At 44.1% G+C, this 26,008-nt stretch overlaps 1 protein-coding gene across 5 annotated transcripts in view; it reads right to left on the bottom strand.

The window, feature by feature from the left end:
- The window catches only part of RBM6 (RNA binding motif protein 6), a 483,691-nt gene that overhangs the window by 406,855 nt on the left and 50,828 nt on the right, over positions 1–26,008 (bottom strand). For all 5 annotated transcript variants that reach the window (XM_029599637.1, XM_029599633.1, XM_029599634.1 and 2 more), the window contains exon 3: positions 3,814–5,131. In XM_029599637.1, coding sequence (XP_029455497.1) covers positions 3,814–5,131 — 1,318 coding nt within the window. The remainder of the gene's footprint in view (positions 1–3,813; positions 5,132–26,008) is intronic.

Below are 26,008 nucleotides of genomic sequence, written 5' to 3'. Positions count from 1 at the left end.
AAAAAGGTACACAGAAGGGTGAACAAATGATAAACAGGATGCAACAGCTCCCCTATGAGGAAAGCCTAAACAGGTTAGGGCTCTTCAGCCTGCAGAAGAGACATCTGCGAGGAGATATGATACAAGTCTATAATCATGAGTGGGTTGGACTGGATAAACAGGTAAAGGTTATTTATCCTTTCAAAATAGCACAAGGACTAGGTCATATTTTATGAAGCTAATAGGTGGCACATTTAAAACAAAATCCGAGAAAAAATGTTTTCACTCAGTGCACTATAAAGCTATGGAATTTGTTGCCAAAGGATGTGATAAAAGCAGTTTGCACAGCAGAGTTCAAGCAAAAGGGTTTAGACAGGTGCCTGGAGGAAAAGTCCCTAAACCATAGTCATGGAGATTTGGGAAAGCCATTGCTTATCCCTGGTTATGAGCAAGAAGGAGTGGATCTATTCTTTGGGATCCTGCCAGGTACTGGATTGGCCACCGGGGACAGAATGCTGGGCTTGGACATTTGGTATAACCCAGTAAGACGTTTCTTATGATTTTATATTTTGAAATCCTCAGCTAAGTATGCGGCAGAGGTAAAAAAGCAAATAGAACATTAGTAATTACTCAAAGGATTGGAGAATAAAATGTGATCTTAGAATAATGCCTCTTAATCGATCCATGGTGGAAACACAGTTTGAGTAATATGTACAGCTCCAGTCATCCCATCTCAAAAAATAAGGGTGTCCAATTTAAATTTTAGAATGATTTGACCCCTGATGCAGGCAGCTAGCCAAAACATGGTCATGATAGGTCTTATCTTTTAGTTCATGCAAATCTAATCTTTTGCTTTTATGTTACAGATGTTATCTGTTATTAAATTGATAGCTGTGTATCTTGTGTGCCTATAATGAACTATTCACAATGTATTATATTTATATATTATCAACTTATTTCGAGTTTTTATTTATATTTATATTTTTATTGTCCCCTTTGAGTATGTACAGCTGTTTTTCTGCATGCACAAAATTTACCCATTTGGAGACATTACCCCTTAGCAGATTTAAAACAAATTGAAAAAAGGATTTTTTCACTCAGTGCACATGTAGACTTGGAAAAACCACTGCTTATCCCCGAGACTGAATAGGAAGAAATGGATCTGGTCTTGAGGATGTCAGGTACTTCCTCGTGACACAGATTGGCCACTGTCAGAGACAGGATTTTGGGTTTGATGGACCTATGGGCTGACCAGGCATGGCATATCTTATGTTTTCTACTCCTGAGGGACATCAAGGTACTTGAGTAGAGACCAAACATTAGTGCCCTTGGTTCTCCTTCTGCCTATAAATGGAATGACTTTGGTCATTCCCTTAACAAAAGTGGGGTAGGAGAGATCTTCTCCTGGCTTTTGGAAGAGAGAGATCTGACGTGAGGTCTGGGGATTCAGAATTAAACAAATTTGTATGACAGGTCCCAAGATTCCTCAGATTCAATCTGAGTTCAGAAGAGACTTTGAAGCCTGAGCTGATACTGTCCTAGCAGTCTCCCACAACTGAGGTCGCTTCTTAGACTGCTGTAGCCTTGGAATCAAGCACCAAAAGGTTAAAAAGGCAGCTTCTCTCCATTTATGCTTGGCATGTACAGCCTCCACGTCAGAGTTGTGAGACACTCCTGCCATTAAAAATCAACTCACTAGGTCTGGGCACTGGTCACAAAGACTCCTCCAGGGAGGAAGACTCAGAACCAATGTCAGGAAGTATTTCTTCATGAAGAGGGTGGTGGATGCCTAGGAAGCCCTTCCGGAGGAAGTGGTGAAGACTAAAACTGTGAAGGATTTCAAAGGGGCATGGGATAAACACTGTGGATCCATAAAGGCTAGAGGAGGAGAATGAAGAGAAAAGCCATAGGGGTGGTTTGCTGGAATGGTGGCTACTACCTGGTGATTACTACCCTTACTCAATACACCTTCACATGGTTAATGCAACTCCAACATTGCTCTCTGCTTCAACAGCAAGGAGAAATGTGGAAAAGAGGATTTGCATTCAGACAACAACCAGCAAGGACTGAACTACACAGTCTGGGTAAACAAATAAGCATGGGGTAGCTTGCTTACTGCAGCAGTTATTACCCTAAACCAATGAAGCCTGATATTTCACTTTGATTGCATATACAGCGTTGCTCTCTGCTTCAATGGCAGGGGAAAATGTGGAAAAGAGGATTTACATTCAGACAACATCCAATAAGGCATTGATCTGTGCAGTCTGGGTAAACAAGCATTGGGGTAACTTGCTTGATGCAGCGGTTACTACCCTTAACTATTAAGCCTTATGATTCACCTTTGATGCAACTCCAACATTACTCTCTGTATCAACATCAGGGGATGGCAGGATATTCGAATCAAACAATTACCAACAAGGGCCCTGAACTTGGTGGTCAGTGAAACAGATAAGTATGGGAAAATAAGTGTGGGAGCTTGCTGGGCAGACTAGATGGGCCGTTTGGTTTTTTCTGCCGTCATTTCTATGTATCTATGTATATGTATCTATCAACATCACATTTGGAGCCGAAAAAAATCGGTGCTAACAATGCAGCCTGACTGAGATGCTGAGCGAGGACTTCAAGGATCCTTCGATCTATCTCCTTCTCTAAAGTCTCTAATGCTGAAACATGGGAAATAAGAGACAAAATGCCCTCCTGAATGGCCAGAGGACAACAGCCAATGGCTATAGCATGGACCTCTGGAGACAGTTATGGCTTCATGGCAGATGTGAATTTTAAGCTCACCTCTTGCCATTCTCATTTTTGAGGCATAACTAGTCAATGTCTACTACCACATTCTCAGCCTCAAGTGCTAAATGGAAACAATGCCCTCGCTTAGATGCCATTCTTGATTTGGAGACATCCTTCTCCTTTGAGAAGCTGAAAAGTTCCCTGCTCCTGAACTTCTTCTTGGCCCTCTGCTCTGAGGAATGTAATCTTCCCCTCAGTGCTGATGCACCATCAATAGATTCTGCAGTTCCCAGCTCCTTCAGTGCTGACTGATGGTCTGTCATTGAAAACTGAGGATGTCAATAAGCTTCAGTCTCTTTTTTTTTTTAAATTTCACTTTTCGGCACTTCAAAATGGATTACATTCAGATACTGTTGGTATTTCTGAACTTTAATTGCCCTGTGCGACATCAGTACAGATTCTGTAGCCAGAGACATCATGTCTCACTTCAGACAATGTATGCAATCCTTGTAATAGACTGTGATGATTATTTCATAAATGCATGTGGGTTATCTCTTGAAACCCTAGCTTGCATCGATCCACAAAGAAAATCTAATAATGTGAAATCAAAGGAAATGGCAAACAAAATATCAGCATGGAACTGCCAAAGCTCTATGGCACTGAAAATAGGCTGAAGCAGCAGTAGATTGAAAAAGAAAACACTAAAACCTAATTGAGAAAAAATAAATGGATGACTGAGGGAATTCAAAATGTACTAGAAACAATGCCCGAATCAGATACAACAAATACAATAAAAAAATAAATGAACTATTTCTCATGAACGATCAGCAAATCAGAAAAAAAAAAAAAAACCCAAGACTGAGGGAGTTTATGCAGCAACTTTTGAGCTCTAAGAGGGCTTCTCTGCATCAACACCATTGGATAACATCAGCCATTTGTGACTAGTCATCCTGTTTGTCAACAGAGAAAAATCTATTATTACTTACAACTTGTTTTTGACCCCTATTTCTTTATATACAGGAAAATGGTACCATTTTATTAACTGATGACTCCATTCTGATTAATATAAGATAATGCCACAGAATATCTGGATCCACATACCTGGAGGGAATCTTTTGTGGCTCTTCCTGAAGAAAGTGATTTACCATGACCATAATCGAAGCGCAGATCCACATCACGATATTCCATATTTCTGTAGTCTGTGTCCTGTCTGCCCAGGAAGTCCAGCTCTGCCCCTCGTTTGTGCCCTGTGGCAGGTTGCAGTCGGTTTGGCTCTCCGGCAGGAGCAGGCTGCATGCTGGCGTCAGTGGAAACTTGGTTTGGGTCCTGTTGGTTCATGAGGTGGCCTTGGCTATTCCTGAAGTCATGCGAGGGCTCCTCTGGAGTTAGCAGTCCCTGGGACTTCCCATTGCTGCCTCTGGGTTCATGATGCGTGAAGGGAGGACTCTCTGAAACAGGGTCGTGTGCATGTCTTTCCCTCTCCTCTGTGCTGAGCCCAGGGAGTTCTTGGTCTGGTAAGCGTATAGTAGAAAGTGTGCGCAGGAATTCCAAGAGAGATGTATTTGGAGGCGGCACAAGACTTTTGGCAAAGTCCACAGCAGCAGAAATATCCCACTCTCGAAAATCCTGATCAGATTTGGGTTTGCTTCTTAAGTCCAAAGTTGTAGAATCCCTGTCCCTCAAGTCAAGATCAGATGTGCCCCGACCCTCAAAGCTTTTCTGAGCTTCATCCTTGCCCAGTAGGTCCAGGAAAGCTGTGAAGTTTGACTGGGAATGATCCTGGCCCCGATAATCTATCAGGCCCATATCCTTTCCCCTGACATCTGATTGCTGTTGATCCCTTCCCCTAAAATCCAGATCAAGCAAGACTCTATCCCTGAAATCAGATGGAGGAATTGCTCTGCTCCGAAAGTCTGAGAGAGATTCCCTCTCTCCATAGAGCAGACTGGATACCTCCCGGTCTCTGAATTCTGCAGTATGCATCACCCTACTCCTGTAGTCAAAGGGAACTGCATCTCTTTTTCGGTAGTCCATATGTGGTTCCTCTCTATTCAAAAAATCCATAGGACGCTTTTCCTGGCCTATAAATTCTGACCGAGGTGTCTCCCTAGCTCTGAAATCCAGTAGTGCAGCATCTCTACCCTGAAAATCAGAGGAAGGGAAGTCACGGGCATGGAAACCCTGCTCTGGAATCTCTGCTCTGAAGCCAGCCCTGGAGTCATCCTGTGCTCCAAAACTGAACATTGTTTTCTCCCGGGTTGTAAAGTGAGGACTTGGAAGCCTGGACTGGCCCTGGAAGTTGAAAGGAAGTGGATCTCTTCCAGAGAAACTGCCAGCTGGTCGCTCATTTATGTGACTTTTGGGGGCAGGGGTAAAGTCACGATTCCAATTCGGAGTAAATCGCTCGTCTGGGCTCCCACTGCAAAAATATAAGAAATCATGCTAAGTAATCATACATATTTATCCATGCATATGGGCTATGTTACCCATACCAAAAGGAAAAATCAAATAAAAGATTTTTGGATTGCAATGATGATGTTGCTAGGGGCAGAGGAGAAGAGGAAGTTCTCACGTTTTGGATTACAAAATACGATGGAAATTTATGATCCAAAACATAACCTGGATATTTAAAAAAAAAAAAAAAAAAAAGTTTATAATCATATCAGGGACAGCACTTCTTATTCCAATCAATTATTGGATCCCATTGTTCCAATACTAGTTTGAAATATAAACTCAGGAGCCCACCCCGAATTACACAGACCATGCATATGGGTTTGCAGTCATTGAAATCCAAGATCAGCCAGTTTCTCAATACAATCACTATCAGTTATCAAACACAGTTTATTTGAACTTCTGTAACTTTTTTGAAATTTTTTCAGAAAATAAGAACTCAGAGTAGAAACAGACACCAAACATCAAAGAAAAATCACACAGATTCTTACTGTTCACAAGGAATATAATATTCTGATACGTAATGATGTGCACACATATGCCAACAAGAAATATTTAAGCAAACAAACAAGCAATAATAATGCTCCTCATTTGCAAGTCCAAGCAAGCCAATATCCATGTGACAAGCAGCACAAGGCATTTTTTCTCTCTAACTGGTTTGCACGCACACACACACACACACACAAGTTAATTCACACTGGAATAAGATGCCTCAAAAAGCTTACATACAAAAATAAAGAGAAGAGAAAGCCAGAGGAAGACCACACAGAAGGGTAGATAAAGATATTTTGAACCAACATCAAAAACACATTGTAGAAACATCAAGAGCTTATAACTGTTCCTTGCACTTGCCTCAATACCAAATGGTTAGAAGAGAATGGGAAAAGAACCAGGAATGTCTCCACTTGCACTACCTGACATGTTATTCACAATGTAACCAAAACAAGCACTACACACCCATATAGACTATAACCAGTATAGAGACCACACAGAAAAGTTAACTCAAATTACTTTTTGCTTTAAAGTAAAAAATCTAAATAGCAAAAACTGTAAAAGCAAATACTAAAGATATTGGTCATTAACCCTTCTAAAATAAAATATGGAGGAGCTACTAGGAATGCCAGTAACACCATTTACAGCACTATAGGTATAATCACAAGATACATATAGCACTGTAATACATCAACTTTAACGTACATGATATATCCACAATGGCAACTCATAGTGCATAGTATCATTAAGGGCTAGACATTTCTCTAACACAGAAGTTATTCCAGACACAAACCAATTCAACTCCTCCTGTATGCCCCACACTCCCCATCACAAGTTACACTCCCAACACTCAAATCATGTCCATCATACATAGTAGTAAAGAACATATAACTTACTTAAGACACACAAATATATGGACTACCATTTATTTATATAACATAAAAAATACTGAACAAGAATCTTAGGGCCCAGTTTCTTGTGAACGGGAGCTGCTCCTCCTGCTTCTATCTGGGGAGGGATACTAGACAGCCTATCCTTTGTCCACTCTATCTCTTGCTCTAAATCATTAAGCATCTAGTAACCCACATTAGGAAATCCTAAGGGATAAGGAGGATTAAGGGTGGGAGAACAGAGCAAAAAGTAGCCTTATATGATAAAAATGTATTAAATTCTGGGTTGATACATAAAGTATTTATTTTATTTAACATTTTTTATATACCGAGGTTCTGGTAACAATGTTATCAATCACTTCGGTTTACATTTAACTTTGGGATGACATAACATGAATGTCTTACATAGAACAGGAATCTGTTAATCTAGAATTAATCTGTTAATCTAGAATTAACAATCCCATGTGGACACACTTCTTGGAAAAACTTTGAATCCCTACTGGCTACAAGAGAAATGTGCCCAAGTCTGAAATAATGCCCCTACAAATGGGAGAAGCCGAAAGTCTGGATCCAAGACCACTGTCCATTCAAATGGAGAACTGATATATTTACTTATTTAGAAAGAAATGTATTGCCTAGACTGAAGGATTTACAGAAACTAAATTATGCCCCACTACTTGATGACTAAGTCTATCAAGAAAATGAGTTAGCACATTTGTCAACTGGCTGTGAAGCATCTATGATATCCCAATGAATTAGCTCCCAAGAGCAAAATTTGTCAAAGTTGCTTCTCTACTCTGAAGCTAAAGACCATACAGAGAACAAAGGAAGAGGGTGAAGTAGGAATTTCAGATTTCTTTACAAATTTCAGGTTTTTTCCAGAATAGAGTAGACCTTCACTATGTCAACACTGGTTGGAAATAAAAAAAAAGACAGAGATGGGAAAGGGGGCACTCCCTTACCCCCCATAAAATTTGGAAGGAAACATAGGCAGGAAGAGGAATTTGGAATGGAGTTAACCACATTTTGGGGATTGAGTGAAAAATAAGATTTATAGTCCTAGCCGTCCTGAAACTAAGCAGTGGCCAAATTAAGAAAACTATTTGTTTCATTTTAACTGCATAGTTTTCCCAGCTTTCTCTGTGGATAGTCTGTCAGCAGCTCAGTTTCCAGGAGTGGTTTTGGTTGCAGTGCTTCCTACACTTCGATTATCTACAGTTGAGAAATGTTGCTCTCTCCCCAAGGTTCAAACCTCCTGTGAACTTATCAGTTGAAAAGGCAGTGTATAAGACTCCAAATCTGAAGAACAGTGGGAAGAATATATAGAGCAAGGAGAATGGGAAAAGGGAAAGCCCAGATACTGGCTTGTAAAGAAACGAGACTTCAATACTATAATTTAAAAAAAAAAAAAAAAAAAGGGGGGGGGGAATGGGACTGCATCTATAAATTTACATAAAACTGTTCAATATTGGTCAACAATTGTGAACAGCAGCACAAAATGAACTATAGGATATGCCTCAGCTCTGTCAGATGTAAAGTCATTTACCAGTACAGAGATGATAAATGGTGGGGATAGGGTGGTGGAAGGAAGAAGAATCTTTTTCACATTTTTTTTTTTTCTTGCACAGAAATTCATAAGTTTTGGAGACATATTTGAGGATGGTAGAATTTATTACAAGATGCTACTCGACTTGTGGCTGACTTGTGTCCATGGCTCTATGTCCTAGATCTTAAGCTACATAAGCACAACTAGGAGCAAACCAGTGAGCTGGTTCAGAATATTCTCTTAATGGAAACAGAAGCTATACTAGCTAAGTGAAAGGATGCTTATTGCCTACAGATTCAGTGATTTGACAAGAATAAAGCAAGTTAAAGAAAGTGTTACTTACCTGTAACATTGGTTCTCTGATGGACAGCAGGATATCAGTCCTCATACATGGGTGACATCAGAAGGAGCCCAACACAAAGCTTTTAGAAAACCAACTGAGCATGTCCAGCCCTAGGTCACGCCCCTACATCCCATGCAAGTCCCCTCAATCCAAAGATGTGGAGAAACCAACTCCAAAGATTGGTGAGAAAAATTTTGAGGACTGGTATCCTACTGTTCAGAGAACTAAAGATAAAGGTAAGTAAGGGGAAGGAAAGGCTCTGCCATATAGATTACAACATTTTGTAGGTCAGAAATTGAAGTTAAGAAAGTGGTTTTGGATAAATTGGAGGCTGAGCCATGTATGGAACAAACAGTAGATTATATGGTAAGGATGGTCAATATTTGTCCTTGGCAGGAAAGGAGATGCTGAGCAAGAAATGTGGATCATACTTTATCAGGCATTTAAACTAGAGGGTGGGAGTGGCAAGAGATGGCCAATAAAACTGGCATGTCACCACTAAGCGATACAGGAAGTGGGAGAAGAAAACAACAAAATTAGCTCAAAAAAAGGAGAAGAGGTGACTAGGATGAGCAGCAAACCAAGGGAAAAAAATTGGAAAGCTATGATCCCAAATGCTCATAGTCAGGGCAATACAATCTCAGACCTGTAGGCCCTAATGGTAGAGGTTAATTTGGATATTGTTACAGAGACATGGCTCACTAAGTCTCATGACTGGCTATAACTTATTAAGAAAGGACAGAAAAGGAGGAGGAGCAGCTATATTAAAAACAATATCCAAGCAACTGAAATGTAAGGGACATGGGGTATGGAAAAAGCATTATGGGCTGTCCTCAAAAAAAAAAAAAAAAAAAAAAAAAGATGGTGCTTCCATTAACATCGGTGTGGTCTACAAGCCTCCAATTCAGATAGAATAGCTGGATAGAGATCTGGCCGAAGACATCTAAAGAGTGGGAAAGAAGGGAGAAATATTGCTCACTGAAGATTTTAACCTGCCAGACGTAGACTGAAGTATATCTTCTGCGGAATCTACAAAAATTAGAGATAGTGGATGCCCTTCAAGGAAGACTGCTCAAATAAATGGTAATAGAACCCACAAGGGAAGGTGTAAATATTTGATCTACTGCTGACAAATGGGGATGTCTCTAATGTCCAAGTAGGTACCCACCTGAGCATCAGGGATCATCAGACAATATGGTTTCATATCGCAAATTGGATTCAAATAAGTTACACAAAGACCTGAGTTTTGAAACTGAAAAAATACGGACTTTGTCAAAATGAGGATATTCCTGAAGGAAGAACTAGAAGACAGAGAAAATGGGTGAGGAGGAACAACAGCTGGCCAAATTAAAAGGAGCTATTACAAAGGCAACAAATCTATATCGGGCCAATACAGTAAAAATCGCGGGAGAGCGGGCAAGCGCCCGCTCTCTCAGGCCACTCTCCTGTGCGCGCAATTCAGTAAATAAATTTATTTAAATTAGGCCCGGCGGTAAAAAGAGGCACTAGGGACACTAGCGCATCCCTAGCGCCTCTGTTTTGGCAGGAGCGACGGCTGTCAGCGAGTTTGACAGCAGACGCTCAATTTTGGCGGCATCGGTTCTCAAACCCGCTGACAGCCATAGGTTCGGAAACCGGACGCCGGCAAAATTGAACGTCCGGTTTTCAACCTGTGAGCCGCGGGCCTATTTCAATTATTTTTTTTTTTTACTTTTTTAAACTGTCGGGACCTCCGACTTAATATCGCCATGATATTAAGTTGGAAGGTGCACAGAAAAGCAGTTTTTACTGCTTTTCTGTGCACTTTCCCGGTGCCCGGAGAAATTAGCGCCTACCTTTACTGAATAAGGGATAAAGCTAGCGCGTCAAAAACACGCATCCAAATGCCGGCTAACAGTGCGCACTGTACTGTATCGTCCTGTATGTTAGAAAAGTAAACAGAAACTGATCTTGTTCTCAAATGAGATATTTTTTTCAGCTAACGGCAAAAAGAACAGCATTCAAGAAATATAAAGGATCTCAAAAAGAGGAACAAAGAAAGAATACCTGGTGAAACAGAGAGACAAAGAAAGAAATCAGGAAAGCAGAAGAAAGGATTGCAAAAAGGCAGAGCAAGGTGCAAAACATTTTTCAGATATATCAGAAATAGAGAAAGAAGAGAGGCCCAAAGTAGTATAGTGAAATTGAAAGAGGACAAGGAGCAATGTGTGGAAAGAGACAAAGAAATTGGAGAAATTACTTACCTGATAATTTCGTTTTCCTTAGTGTAGACAGATGGAATCAAGACCAATGGGTATAGTGTGCTCCTGATAGCAGTTGGAGATGGAGTCAGATTTCAATCTGATGTCAGTACTACATATACCCCTGCAGGAAGCTTTGCTCTTCAGTATTCTCCTCGAAAAGCAATTGTGGATATATGTGTGTTTGAATAACTTGGTTATCTTAATTAACTTGAACTGGTTGACGTGAATTTTAGCTGGAGACCACCAGTGCACTCAACTGAGAAACACAGACACCCGGTAACTATGGGTGTCCAAACTAGAGGTAAAATGCGGCTTACCCGTGCTTGTCTTGCTCTCGGGGATTGTCACCCGAGGTTTCCGTATTATGAGGCAGTCCTTATGCTCGTCTGGAGATGGCAGCGAGATGATTTGGTTTAGATGGAAGTGAGAAACCACCTTTGGTAGGAAGGAGGGTACAGTGCTCAGCTGTATGGATCCCGGCATGAATCTGAGGAACGGCTCCCGGCATGATAGTGCTTGAAGTTCGGAGATTCGACGGGCTGAGCAGATTGCCACGAGGAATACCATCTTCAAGGTCGGGAGCCGTAGGGACAGACCGCAAGTTAGTCTGAACGGGGCTCCTGCTAGGAAGTCTAACACTGGATTGAGATTCCATAGGGGTATCGGCCACTTTAGAGGTGGGCAAATGTGCTTGACCCCTTTTAAGAAGCGGGAGATGTCTGGGTGGGCCGCTAGGCTGCTGCTTCTGAAGCTGGCCAGAGCGGCTAGGTGTACCTTGATGGAGTTGAGAGACAACCCTTTGCTCACACCGTCCTGCAGAAATTCCAGGATCATGGGGATTTTGACTGTCCGTGGAAGGATGTTGCGGTCCTTGCACCAGGCCTCGAATATTCTCATACTCGTATATATGTTAAGGAGGTGGAGAACTTGCGCGCTCGGAGCAGTGTGTCTATCACTGGTCCTGAGTATCCACTCTTTTTCAGGAGAGACCTCTCAATGGCCAGACCATAAGCAAGAATCTCGTTGGGTCTTCGTGGAGGATTGGTCCTTGCTGGAGTAGATCCCTGTGTGAAAGTAGGCATAGAGGGTTTCCCGTCAGAAGTCCTCGCATGTCCGCGAACCACGGCCTTCTTGGCCAGTCCGAGGCCACTAGAAGTAGCAGCCCTCTGTGGTGGTCTACCTTGCGGATGATTCCGCCCAGTAGTGGCCATGGAGGGAAGGCTTACAGTAGGCCCTCCTGAGGCCAGGTCTGGACGAGGGCGTCGATCCCCGGGACAGCGGTTCCCGTCTTCGGCTGAAGAACTTGGGAACCCGGGTGTTGGACCCGGTTGCCAGAAGATCCATAGCTGGTGTTCCCAGTGGTTTACTATCCGCTGGAAGGCTGTTGTCGACAGTGTCCATTCCCCTGGATCCAGACTCTCTCTGCTGAGGTAGCCTGCAGTGACGTTGTCTTTTCTCGCAATGTGGGCGGCTGATATCCTTTGTATGTTTGATTCTGCCCACGTCATTAGGGGTTCTATTTCCAGGGACACCTGCTGGCTCCTGGTTCCCCCCTGGCAGTGATGTAGGCCACTGTTGTGGCGTTGTCAGACATGACTGACTGATTTGCCCCGGAGTCTTTGGCTGAACCGTAGGCAGGCTAGTCTGACTGCTCAGGCTTCCAGTCGGTTTATGTTCCATGCCGAATCTTCTTCATCCCATTGCCCTTGAGCCGTTAGCTCCTGGCAGTGGGCTCCCCATCCCCGCAGGCTTGCATCCGTGGTGAGCAAGTTCCATTCCGGTGGGGATAGGCTTGTTCCCTCGCTCAGGTGTTTTTCTTGTAGCCACCATTGTAGTTGGTTCCGAACCTTCGCCGGTAGCCGGAGGGAGGCGGAGTAGTTTTGAGACATCGGGTTCCATCAAGACAGTAGGGAATGTTGTAGGGGCCGCATGTGGGCCCTTGCCCACAGGACGACTTCTATGGTTGATGCCATGAGTCCGAGGACTTGGAGATAGTCCCATGCCGTGGGGAGAGTGGAATTCAACAATGCTCGTAGTTGTTCCATCGATCTCCTTATAGGGGGAAGGGTGACTTTTTTCCCTTTGATGTCGAACCGGACTCCCAGGTATTCCAGGCATTAGGAGGGCTGCAGGTGGCTCTTGGGTGTGTTGACGACCCACCCAAGGTTCTGCAGTAGTTCCTTGATTCTGGTGGTTGCTTGCTGGCTTTCCTCTGGCGATTTCGCTCTGATCAGCCAATCGTCCAAGTATGGATGCATGAGGATTCCCTCTTTCCTCAGTGCTGCCGCAACTACCACCATGATCCTGGTGAACGTCCGGGGAGCCGTAGCCAGCCCGAACGGTAGGGCCTGGAACTAGTAGCGATGGCCCAATATCACGACGCGTAGGAAACGCTGGTGGATGCACTGGATCAGTATGTGGAGATAGGCTTCTGACAGATCCAGGGAGGTCAGGAATTCTCCCGGTTGTACCGCCCTTATGACCGCACGCAGCGTTTTCATGCGGGAGCGGGGTACCTTCAGGTAGCGATTGACGGTCTTGAGGTCCAGTATGGGCCGGAATGTTCCCTCTTTCTTGGGTACGATGAAGTAGATGGAATAGTGCCCCGAATTTTGTTGGTGCAGAGGCACCGCTGTTATTGCCTTTAGGGCGAGTAGTTTTGATAGTGTGGTTTCCACTGCCTTCCTCTTGGAGGGGTCGTGGCACGGAGAAATCACAAACTTGTCCGGAGGGATGCTGTTGAAATCCAGGTAGTATCCCTCTCGGATGATGGATAGGACCCAATTGCCTGCCCCTTGTGATCTCTTCCTGTAGATGGGTCTGCTGATTCTCATTGCGTGTTGCGGCTGGGGCCTGGTCCTGAGCCGGCTCCTCCTTTGTTGTGTCTGTTCCGAAAGGAGTGCCCCTTGCCAGCGGGGCGGGGGACTTGGTAAGTGTTTTGTATGGGCTATAACGCTGGGATCCTCTGCCCTTGGGTGCCCGGGGGGGGGGGGGGCAGGAGCAAGTCCTCTTGCTCCTGCCCTCCAGTAGACGGGGTACTAGGGACTTACCCCATTTGTCGGCTAGTTTGTCCAGGTCTCTTCCGAAGAGAAATGATCCTCTAAAGGGCATTCTCATGAGCCTCGTCTTAGAGGACGAGTCGGCTGACCAGCTTCAGAGCCAGAACTGTCTTCTGGCTGCCACTATGGACGAGAGGCTCCTGGCTGAGGTGCGCACCAGGTCTGAGGTCGCATCCGTGAGGAATGATATTGCCGGGTCTAATGCCTCGATTGGTGTAGTTGCGTCCCTGGCCATCGTCAGGCAGACGCGTGATACCACGGCGCAGCAAGCAGCGATCTGTAGGGTCATAGCTGATACATCGTAAGACTGCTTGAGGATGGATTCCTGCCGTCTATCATTGGCATCCTTTGAAACAAATATCTGCATTAATAGCTCCATATATAGCAGATATAACTAATAAATCCTTGCATGAAGGTACCTTACCTGATCAACTTAAACAGGCTATTATAAAGCCTATACTTAAAAAGAATAACTTAGATCCAGAGGTTTTGAACAACTATCGACCAATTTCTAATCTTTCATTTATAGCTAAAGTAATAGAAAAAGTGGTAGTAAAACAATTTAATGACCATATAGAAGCAAACGATATTCTATAGCCAACTCAATTCGGTTTTCGGAAAAGTTTTAATACCGAAACTCTTCTTTTATCTTTATCTGACACAATACTAAAAAGGTTTTGATCAAGGACAACGCTACTTATTAATCCTTCTGGATTTATCAGCAGTGTATGATACAGTAAATCATAACATCCTACTAAATAGACTGTCAAATCAGGATTAAGGACAAAACATTAGAATGGTTCTCCTCATATTTAACTAACAGATCATATCAGGTTTTTATTAACAATTCATACTCAAAAACTTACCCAATCAAAACAGGAGTAGCCCAGGGCTCTGCCCTATCGGCTACCTTATTCAATGTGTACATGTTGCCTCTGTGTCAATTACTGTTGGGTTTGCAGTTCAACTATTACATCTATGCAGACGATATTCAGATCGTTATACCAATAAATGACTCCCTTGAGAAAGCCTTTAAAATTGCTAATTTATCTAAATATTATTAGACAATTACTAAAACAAATGAAATTTAGCCTCAATTGTGAAAAAACAGTAATTATGTTGTTAGAACGTAAACTAATGTCATCTGATCAATGCAAAGTTTTTAACATGGAAAATGTGTCCATTTCTTTAGGGAATAAAATTAGAGACTTAGGCGTGTGGCTTCACCCCGAATTTACACTAAAAAAAAAAAACACAACACATTTCAACAAAGATACAGGAAGGTTATCATAAATTATTAATTCTTAGGCGCTTAAAACCCTTATTGAACCATGATGAGTTTAAAACTGTTCTCCAAGCGTTGCTATTCACCAATATAGACTATTGCAATTCTTTATTGCTTGGTCTTCCAAAGTCATCACTTAGACCATTGCAGGTTTTGCAGAATTCCGCGGCCAGGCTCATTTCTGGTACTAACAAAAGAGACTCCCTTGAGAAAGCTTTTAAAATTGCTAAAATTTATCTAAATATTATTAGACAATTACTTTGCATCGCATGCATGCGATGCAAAGAGCTCCTGGCTCTCAGAGAACGAGTCCGATCTCTGGAGGCTAGAGTGGCAGACCTGAAGGAGCTGAGGGAGACAGAGAGGTATATAGATGAGACCTTCAGGGACATAGTAGTCCAGTCCCAACTTCAGACTGGCAGCCCTGGTGCTGCCTTGGAGGAAGAATGTCTCATAATGGGAGAGCACCAACCAGGTGTAGCAGGAAAGGATCCTGTAGCAAGGACCTGCTCTCTAGGTGATGCATTGTCCTTTCGCACTGAGGATATCTCCCCAAGGCCTACTGCCCAGGAGGGAAGGGTTAGGTCGGCCGTATTAGTTGGTGATTCGATTATTAGGAATGTAGATAGCTGGGTGGCGGGTGGGCGTGAGGATCGCTTGGTAACATGCCTACCTGGTGCGAAGGTGGCGGACCTCACGCGTCACCTAGATAGGATTTTAGACAGTGCTAGGGAGGAGCCGGCTGTCGTGGTACACGTGGGCACCAACGACATAGGAAAATGTGGGAGGGAGGTTCTGGAAGCCAAATTTAGGCTCTTAGGTAGAAAGATTAAATCCAGAACCTCCAGGGTAGCATTCTCTGAAATGCTCCCTGTTCCACGCGCAGGTCACCAGAGGCAGGCAGAGCTCCGGAGTCTCAATGCGTGGATGAGACGATGGTGCAAGGAAGAGGGATTCAGTTTTGTTAGGAACTGGGGAACCTTTTGGGGAAGGGGGAGTCTCTTCCGAAGGGATGGGCTCCACCTTAACCTGGGTGGAACCAGACTGCTGGCGCTAACCTTTAAAAAGGAGATAGAGCAGCTTTTAAACTAGAACAAAGGGGAAAGCCGACAGTCGCTCAGCAGCGCATGGTTCGGAGAGAGGTATCTTTAAAGGATACTAATGATGCATTAGAATTAGGGCATCCCGACAGTGAGGTTCCAATAATTAGAAAAGTAGTCCAAGTGCCTGTAACTAAAAACTCACCTGAGCTAAAAAATTCTAACTTATCCCTATCAATTAAAAAGCAGAATAAAAATACAAACGAAAAACAAACTTTGAAATGTTTGTATGCTAATGCCAGAAGTCTAAGAAGTAAGATGGGAGAATTAGAATGTATAGCAGTAAATGATGACATAGACTTAATTGGCATCTCAGAGACATGGTGGAAAGAGGATAACCAATGGGACAGTGCTATACCGGGGTACAAATTATATCGCAATGACAGAAAGGAGCAGTCAGGAGGAGGTGTGGCGCTTTATGTCCGGGATGGCATAGAGTCCAACAGGATAAACATCCTGCATGAGACTAAATACAAAATTGAATCTTTATGGGTAGAATTCCCTTGTGTATCAGGGAAGACTACAGTGATAGGGGTATACTACCGTCCACCTGGTCAAGATGGTGAGATGGACAGTGAAATGCTAAGAGAAATTAGGGAAGCTAACCAAATTGGTAGTGCAGTAATAATGGGAGACTTCAATTACCCCAATATAGACTGGGTAAATGTATCATCGGGTCACGCTAGAGAGATAACGTTCCTGGATGGAATAAATGATAGCTTTATGGAGCAATTGGTTCAGGAACCGACGAGAGAGGGAGCAATTTTAGATCTAATTCTCAGTGGAGCACAGGACTTGGTGAGAGAGGTAACGGTGGTGGGGCCGCTTGGCAATAGTGATCATAATATGATCAAATTTGATTTAATGACTGGAAAAGGAACAGTGTGCAAATCCAAGGCTCTCGTGCTAAACTTTCAAAAGGGAAACTTTGATAAAATGAGAAAAATTGTTAGAAAAAAACTGAAAGGAGCAGCTACAAAAGTAAAAAATGTCCAAGAGGCGTGGTCATTGTTAAAAAATACCATTCTAGAAGCACAGTCCAGATGTATTCCACACATTAAGAAAGGTGGAAAGGCGGCAAAACGATTACCGGCATGGTTAAAAGGGGAGGTGAAAGAAGCTATTTTAGCCAAAAGATCTTCATTCAAAAATTGGAAGAAGGATCCAACAGAAGAAAATAGGATAAAGCATAAACATTGGCAAGTTAAATGTAAGACATTGATAAGACAGGCTAAGAGAGAATTTGAAAAGAAGTTGGCTGTAGAGGCAAAAACTCACAGTAAAAACTTTTTTAAATATATCCGAAGCAGAAAGCCTGTGAGGGAGTCAGTTGGACCGTTAGATGATTGAGGGGTTAAAGGGGCACTTAGAGAAGATAAGGCCATCGCAGAAAGATTAAATGATTTCTTTGCTTCGGTGTTTACTGAAGAGGATGTTGGGGAGGTACCCGTAATGGAGAAGGTTTTCATGGGTAATGATTCAGATGGACTGAATCAAATCACGGTGAACCTAGAAGATGTGGTAGGCCTGATTGACAAACTGAAGAGTAGTAAATCACCTGGACCGGATGGTATACACCCCAGAGTTCTGAAGGAACTAAAAATGAAATTTCAGACCTATTAGTAAAAATTTGTAACTTATCATTAAAATCATCCATTGTACCTGAAGACTGGAGGATAGCAAATGTAACCCCAATATTTAAAAAGGGCTCCAGGGGCGATCCGGGAAACTACAGACCGGTTAGCCTGACTTCAGTGCCAGGAAAAATAGTGGAAAGTGTTCTAAACATCAAAATCACAGAACATATAGAAAGACATGGTTTAATGGAACAAAGTCAGCATGGCTTTACCCAGGGCAAGTCTTGCCTCACAAATCTGCTTCACTTTTTTGAAGGAGTTAATAAACATGTGGATAAAGGTGAACCGGTAGATTTTGTATACTTGGATTTTCAGAAGGCGTTTGACAAAGTTCCTCATGAGAGGCTTCTAGGAAAAGTAAAAAATCATGGGATAGGTGGCGATGTCCTTTCGTGGATTGCAAACTGGCTAAAAGACAGGAAACAGAGAGTAGGATTAAATGGGCAATTTTCTCAGTGGAAGGGAGTGGACAGTGGAGTGCCTCAGGGATCTGTATTGGGACCCTTACTGTTCAATATATTTATAAATGATCTGGAAAGAAATACGACGAGTGAGATAATCAAATTTGCAGATGACACAAAATTGTTCAGAGTAGTTAAATCACAAGCAGATTGTGATAAATTGCAGGAAGACCTTGTGAGACTGGAAAATTGGGCATCCAAATGGCAGATGAAATTTAATGTGGATAAGTGCAAGGTGATGCATATAGGGAAAAATAACCCATGCTATAATTACACGATGTTGGGTTCCATATTAGGTGCTACAACCTAAGAAAGAGATCTAGGTGTCATAGTGGATAACACATTGAAATCGTCGGTTCAGTGTGCTGCGGCAGTCAAAAAAGCAAACAGAATGTTGGGAATTATTAGAAAAGGAATGATGAATAAAACGGAAAATGTCATAATGCCTCTGTATCGCTCCATGGTGAGACCGCACCTTGAATACTGTGTACAATTCTGGTCGCCGCATCTCAAAAAAGATATAATTGCGATGGAGAAGGTACAGAGAAGGGCTACCAAAATGATAAGGGGAATGGAACAACTCCCCTATGAGGAAAGACTAAAGAGGTTAGGACTTTTCAGCTTGGAGAAGAGACGACTGAGGGGGGATATGATAGAGGTGTTTAAAATCATGAGAGGTCTAGAACGGGTAGATGTGAATCGGTTATTTACTCTTTCGGATAATAGAAAGACTAGGGGGCACTCCATGAAGTTAGCATGGGGCACATTTAAAACTAATCGGAGAAAGTTCTTTTTTACTCAACGCACAATTAAACTCTGGAATTTGTTGCCAGAGAATGTGGTTCGTGCAGTTAGTATAGCTGTGTTTAAAAAAGGATTGGATAAGTTCTTGGAGGAGAAGTCCATTACCTGCTATTAAGTTCACTTAGAGAATAGCCACTGCCATTAGCAATGGTTACATGGAATAGACTTAGTTTTTGGGTACTTGCCAGGTTCTTATGGCCTGGATTGGCCACTGTTGGAAACAGGATGCTGGGCTTGATGGACCCTTGGTCTGACCCAGTATGGCATTTTCTTATGTTCTTATGATCATATCACCCCTGTCTTTGCCGCATTACAATGGCTACCAGTCGAATACAGAATTAAATTTAAGACTTTATGTTTGATACATAAAGCAATCTATGCAGAACAAGTAGACTGGATGAATGCGGTCATACGCATACATACCCCTCAGTGAAATCTGCGTTCGGCGGGTAAAGGACTCCTTACGATTCCTTCTATCGCTATTGCCAAACTTACTTCTGTCAGGGAAAGGGCTGTTTCATTAGCTGGTCCAGGTTTATGGAACTTATTACCCACTGAATAAGGCTCCAGAGAGATTTAAAAGAATTTAAGAAAGCACTAAAAATGTGGATGCATGTACAAACATTTCAAGGAGAAGTCAGCCAGTAATTTTCTGTGTTTTGTTTCCTATGTGGATACTTTTTCTTGATTATTTTATGTTAATAGACATAGTTTAATGAGACTTTTACTTTTAGTATTTTAGTTCTTGTTATGTAATTTTTATATTATTTTAAGTATATATATGATAGTTTCCTTATGATTGGTTTAAATTTTATGTATTTTATATTTTATGAAACTATTTTATGTTTTTTAATTAAGAAACACTGTAAACCGGTGTGAAGGTATACACCAACATCGGTATAGAAAATTAAGTAAATAAAATAAATAAATAAAACAAACACCCTCGGCTGGTATGGTGGTGCACTTTGTGGTCGCGCAGACCAAGGCGTCGACCTTGGGAAACCCTCAAGAGTTCCTTCGTCGCGGGGTCCAAGGGGGTAGAGAGCTTCTAGGGTTCGACCCCCCTTGAAGGTGGCCTCTGGGGCATCCCATTCCAGGTCGATCAGTTGTTGTATGGCCTGTAGCATAGGGAAATGGCATGAGGTTTGGCGGAGCCCGGCCTTGGACTCTGCTGTGTTGCATGTGTCCGGGATGGCCAATGCCTTCAAACTCGTGGCTACGAGATCTGATAATTCGTCTTTTGGGAATAAGCACGTCATGGTGCGATGCGGTTCCATTCCTAGAAGGAGTTCCCCTTCTTCCAGGGGTTCTGGTTCCTCCTCCGAATCATCTGTGTCCCCTAAGGGGAGGTATTTGTCCAGGGACAGCTCATCTGGTGGAGGCCGGGAGGGCCCTGGGAGGTTCTGGGCCACTGGCAGGGGTTGTGGTTGTGCCGCTGGTGGTCCTGTCTGTGCGTGGATGTAGGATTGTAGTTCCGTGAAGAATCCCTCCCAGATGAAGTTGCTTGGGACCGCATTGGGTCCGGCAGCGCTCCCCAAGAGCCCCCACTGTGGAAGGGCCGAGTCGGGAATAGAGAGGTCCGGGGTAGACTCGCTGGCAGATTGGGAGTCCTCTACAGGCCGAGGGGGACCTTTGTCTCAGCTGCCCCCGAGCTTCTTCGCACAACAGGCTCAGGGCGGAGGTCACCTCGGGCTGTGCCGCTCTCAGGTGGCATGCCGGGCAGAAGACTGGGCCTTTAGCTGTCTTGGACTGCGGTGCCAAGATTTGCGCGTGTATCCTCTACAGATGCGCATGCTGGGAGGCCCGGTTATGTGTTCTGGGTGCGGCTACGATGTGCGCCTAGGAACGAAAGATGCGTGCGTGGCTGTGCGCACAGGCCTAGTTGTGCGCTTGGCACCCCTTGCACATGGCGCTGTGCGCACAAGTATTTTATGCGCCCGGCTCAGTTGTGCGGACAAAGCGGCAACTAAGGGGGGGGGGAATGGCTCCGGCGACAATGCAAGCAAGATGACGCCCCCCCTTCCCCCCCGAGGGTCTCCACTTGGGAGGACCCTCTAGCCGGATCAGGGTCTAGCCCGGACGGGGCTGCTCAACCCGATTAGACAGACGCTGGAGAGACAATCTGTGCGGTTATCCAAGCCTCAGAGACCAGAGACTTAGAAAAATGTTTTCTACCTTACCTTGTCTCGGCGCTTCCCAGTCTCTTGCCGGGCGGTCTCTGGCTGTGGGGGGAGAGGGAATACCTTCACTGCCGCGCTCGGTCTTGCACCTGCTGCCTCTCAGCCGCTCCCTTTTCAGGGGGCTAAGACTACGCCGGGACCGAGGCTTACCTCTGAGGGATCTCAGAAATCACCTCAGGAATTCTCGACTGGGGGAGCGACCCTTAGGTATCTCCGCAGGAGAGCGGGGCTCTTCTGTAGGTAAGATTCTTTCTTCTTTGAATTTGGAGTTTGGTTTTCTAACGCTGTGCAAGTGTGTGTGAAGCCCCGAACTGCTATGGAGACGGAAAAAACTGAGGAACAGAGCTTCGTGCACGGGTATATGTAGTGCTGACGTCAGATCAAAATCTGACTCCGTCTCCAACTGCTATCAGGGGCACACTATACCCATTGGTCCCGAGTCCATCTGCTACACGCTAGGAAAGTATCCGTTTGTTCTTCCCACAAGTCATTGGTGTGGGTAAAGGCACATTCATATGCTTATTATATAAACATAGAAACATAGAAATGACGGCAGAAGAAGACCAAATGGCCCATCCAGTCTGCCCAGCAAGCCTCGCACTTTATCCATTTTTTTTTCCCTTTTTCTCTCCCCCACCCGTCACTATTGGCTTCCAGCACACTCCGGCCCTAATTCCCCTCCACCCCACCACCAATGTAGAGAGAAGCACCGTATCTGCATCCAAGTGAACATCCAGCTCAATTAGGGGTAGCAACCGCTGTAACAAGCAGGCCACACCCCTGCCCCATACTCTTACCCACCCCTATTTTTTTTTATTGGTTTTTTTTTTGGATATGGCAGCCCTCCATCCTTCCGCTCTGTGAAGGTGGAACACCAACCACTGGCCACTGGCATCCTGCTCCGTGAATGCCTCTGTGGCTACTGCCACTCCGTGCAGTGTTTTGCTGCCTCCTCTTTATTTACGCCCTCTAGACTTGATGGATCCACAGTGATTATCCCACACCCTTTTGAAGTCCTTCACAGTTTTAGACTTCACCACTTCCTCCGGAAGGGCATTCCAGGCATCCACTACCCTTTCCGTGAAGAAATACTTCCTGACATTGGTTCTTAGTCTTCCTCCCTGGAGCCTCACGTCGTGACCTCTGGTTCTGCTGATTTTTTTCTGACGGAAAAGGCTTGTTGTTGTCGTTGGATCATTAAAGTTTTTCAAGTATCTGAAAGTCTGAATCATATCACCCCTGCTCCTCCTTTCCTCCAGGGAGTACATATTTAGATTCTTCAATCTCTCCTCGTATGTCATCTGATGAAGACCCTCCACCTTCCTGGTCGCCCTTCTCTGTACCGCTTCCATCTTGTCTTTGTCTCTTTGTAGATACGGTCTCCAGAACTGAACACAGTACTCCAGGTGAGGCCTCACCAAGGACCTGTACAAGGGGATAATCACTTCCCTTTTCTTACTCGATATTCCTCTCTCTATGCAGCCCAGCATTCTTCTGGCTTTTGCTATCGCCTTGTCGCATTGTTTCGCAGACTTCATATCATTAGACACTATCACCCCAAGGTCCCTCTCCTGCTCCGTGCACATCAGCCTTTCTCCCCCCCCCCCCCCCCCCCCCAATCGAATACAGTTCATTCGGATTTCCACTCCCCATATGCATGACTTTGCACTTCTTGGCATTGAATCTCAGCTGCCATATCTTCGACCACTCTTCTAGTTTCCTTAAATCCCGTCTCATTCTCTCCACTCCTTCCGGCGTGTCCACTCTGTTGCAGATCTTAGTGTCATCCGCAAAAAGACAAACCTTGCCTTCTATCCCGTCCGCAATGTCGCTCACAAAGATATTGAACAGGACTGGTCCCAACACCGATCCTTGCGGTACACCACTTAAAACCGCTCTCTCTTCAGAGAAAGTTCCATTTACCATATTCAGAGGTATATGCTCTCAAATAAGCAGCAGAGATGGCATGGCTTATCTATCTCAGACAAAACGCCTGCTCTGACCCAGACACTAAAAAAAAAAAAAACCCCACACTAGCCGATCTCCCTTCAGGGTGGCTCTCTGCATTTCCTGTGAATAGATAATTGCATCCTTTATATGCTATTGCACAAATTCTGCCACAGGTTTTTAAACAGGTTTGTGTGCACGTTTTTTCCATGCTAAATACATTACATAAGCGTGTAAGATCAATGCGGAAAGCCATGCACAAATTACGCATGCAAAAACCCAAGGCAGATTTTGCACAGCTTATTTTATTGGCCCCTTTGGGGTTTTTTTTATTTTTTATATTCCGCCTTTCAGCCACTTCAAAGTGGATTACATTTAGGTAACGTGCACACACCATAACCAGAGTAGGCACTGCACTAACAAGACATTTACAATGGAAACAGAGCAAGTGTACACATACACACACAGGTTATTTGCATTATAATGGGAAAAAACAATAAATGCACACACAGAGATTATATGTTGAGAAAAAAAAATCCACACAACCAACTAAGTTTATACTGCAATAAGAGCAGGCACTGCTCACGTACACAGACAGATTTTTCTCACTGTAAAAATATATCAGCCCGCCAGTATTCTCTGGAAAAGCCAAACTGTGGACAAACTGATTATTCTTGATCATCATCATTAACAAATCAATCACTCATGCTTCCAACCCAACGGGAACAAGAGTTCAGCCAAAAGAAGTAACATTCACTAAACTAAGGAGCTAGATAAGCCACTTACCAGTCTTCAATAAAGAGCAGGAAATCACATTCTGCAAAGTTCGCCCCAAAAAAGCTAACCAAAACATAAATCATCAGCAGCCTAGGGTGGGTTGAGGATTGGCCTGCCCTCAGAGGAAAGGAAATTATCAGGTAAGTAGTAATTTCTCCTTTCTCTGCATTCATGCAGGTCAATCCACACCAGTGGGATGTATCAAAGCTAATTCCAAAAAGAGCGGGAGGCTGCCAGTGGTCCAGTTAATACAGCCCACATGAACGTGGTGTCCTCCCTAGCCCAAATATCCAAGCAGTCTGTTTCAGCAAAGTAACCTCAGCAGCCACATAGGCAGCCATAATGACTTCTTTAACCGAATGGACTGTCACTGCCCGCGCCGCCGGTGCTCCCTGCTTACTGCCACCATAGAGCACAAATAGATGATCAGACTTCCAGACAGATTTAGTAACCTCCAAGTACCGCAGCAAATGTCACTTGACGCCCAAGGAATGCAAAAGACCATACGGTACTGTATTCTCTGTTCTTGTCCAAGGTGGGCATGGAACTGGACCAATTCAAATGAAACTCTAAAACCACTTTTTGCAAAATCGAGGGCACAGTCCGAAACTGTACCACTCCCGGAGTCATATGTAGAAAAGGCTCACAGCAAGAAAGAACCTGCAGCTTGGAGACCAGACATGCCAGATTGCTATCAGAAAAACTGTCTTCAATGTAAGCAGCCACAAGGAAAGCGCACACAGCGGCCAAGAATTCCAGGTCCAAATTAAGGTCCCACAGAGACAATGGAAGCCGTAAAGGGGGCAAAGATGCTTAACTCCCTTTAGGAAATGGATACGTCAGGATGGGAAGACAAAGGCCCTCCATTGACTCGCCCCCTATAAAAACCAAGGACTGCAACTTGAACCTTCAAGGTGTTAAGGGCCAAGTCTTTATATGCAAGCCATTTTCTAAGAATTCCAAAATTAAAGGATTATCCACCTTGAGAGGCTGAGAACCTCGCTCAGAACACCAGGCCCCAAAAACTCTCCCTAACATAGGCTAGAGAAGTAGAAAATTTCCTAGCCTGAAGTAAGGTGGAAGTTACAGTGGGCAAATAACCCCACTTCAATAACTGAGCCCTTTCAATGGCCAAACCATAAGACAAATTAGACCTGGATTCTCGTGTAGACAGGATCCCTGCCGCAACAGATCCTTCCAAGGTGGTAGCCTAAGTGGACAGTACACAAGCATTCCCTGCAGATCAGCATAACATGGCCTCAGAGCCCAATCTGGAGCCACTTAAAAAAAAAAAAAAAAAAATCTTGGTGTGGCTTGCAATCCTCCGGATGATCCTGCCCATCAGAGGCCAGGGCAGAAATGCATACAGCAGGGCGCCTCACGGCCACTGCTGAACAAGAGCACTATGACCAGCACTTTCTAATCCCTCCTGAGACTAAAAAGGCATAGATGTTTTACGTTGTTGAAGGTCACCAACAAGGAATTGAAAGGTTTCATCCACCCACTCCCAATTTTCTGGGTCCAACTTTCTCTTGTTGAGGAAGTCTGCTCTGATATTGTCCTTTCCGGCAATATGAGAGGCGGATAAGCCTAGATGTCGCTCTGCCCACACATTGAGCATATCTATTTCCTCAGACACCTGTTGACTCTTGGTTCCAACCCTGATGATTGATGTAAGCCACCATTGTCGCATAGTCCGACATTATTCGGACCGTTCGAACCTCTAGATGCTCGGCGAACTGCAAGCACACTAACCAAACCACCCGTGCTTCCAATCGGTTGATGCTCCACCGCCGCTTCTCTGCATTCCAGCAACCTTGCACCATATACACCTGACAGTGAGCCTCCAACCCAAAAGGCTTGCATCTGTCATGAGCACCAACCAATCCAGCACCTCCAAGGAAACTTACTTCCTGAGATGATCTGCCTGTAACTACCAGTGCAATTGAGACCTCACCTCCAATGGTAGGAGCATCCTCAGTGCATAGTCCTGCAAGTTTCATTGTGAAAGCAATGCACGTTGAAGAGGTTGCATATGTCCCCTTGCTCAACCCCAGAACCTGTGGAATAAGACCACACGG

Source organism: Rhinatrema bivittatum, chromosome 4, assembly GCF_901001135.1.
Source record: "Rhinatrema bivittatum chromosome 4, aRhiBiv1.1, whole genome shotgun sequence".
Lineage (NCBI taxonomy): Eukaryota > Metazoa > Chordata > Amphibia > Gymnophiona > Rhinatrematidae > Rhinatrema > Rhinatrema bivittatum.
The sequence above is the reverse complement of the archived record's forward strand: the minus strand, read 5'-3'. Positions and strand labels throughout refer to the sequence as shown.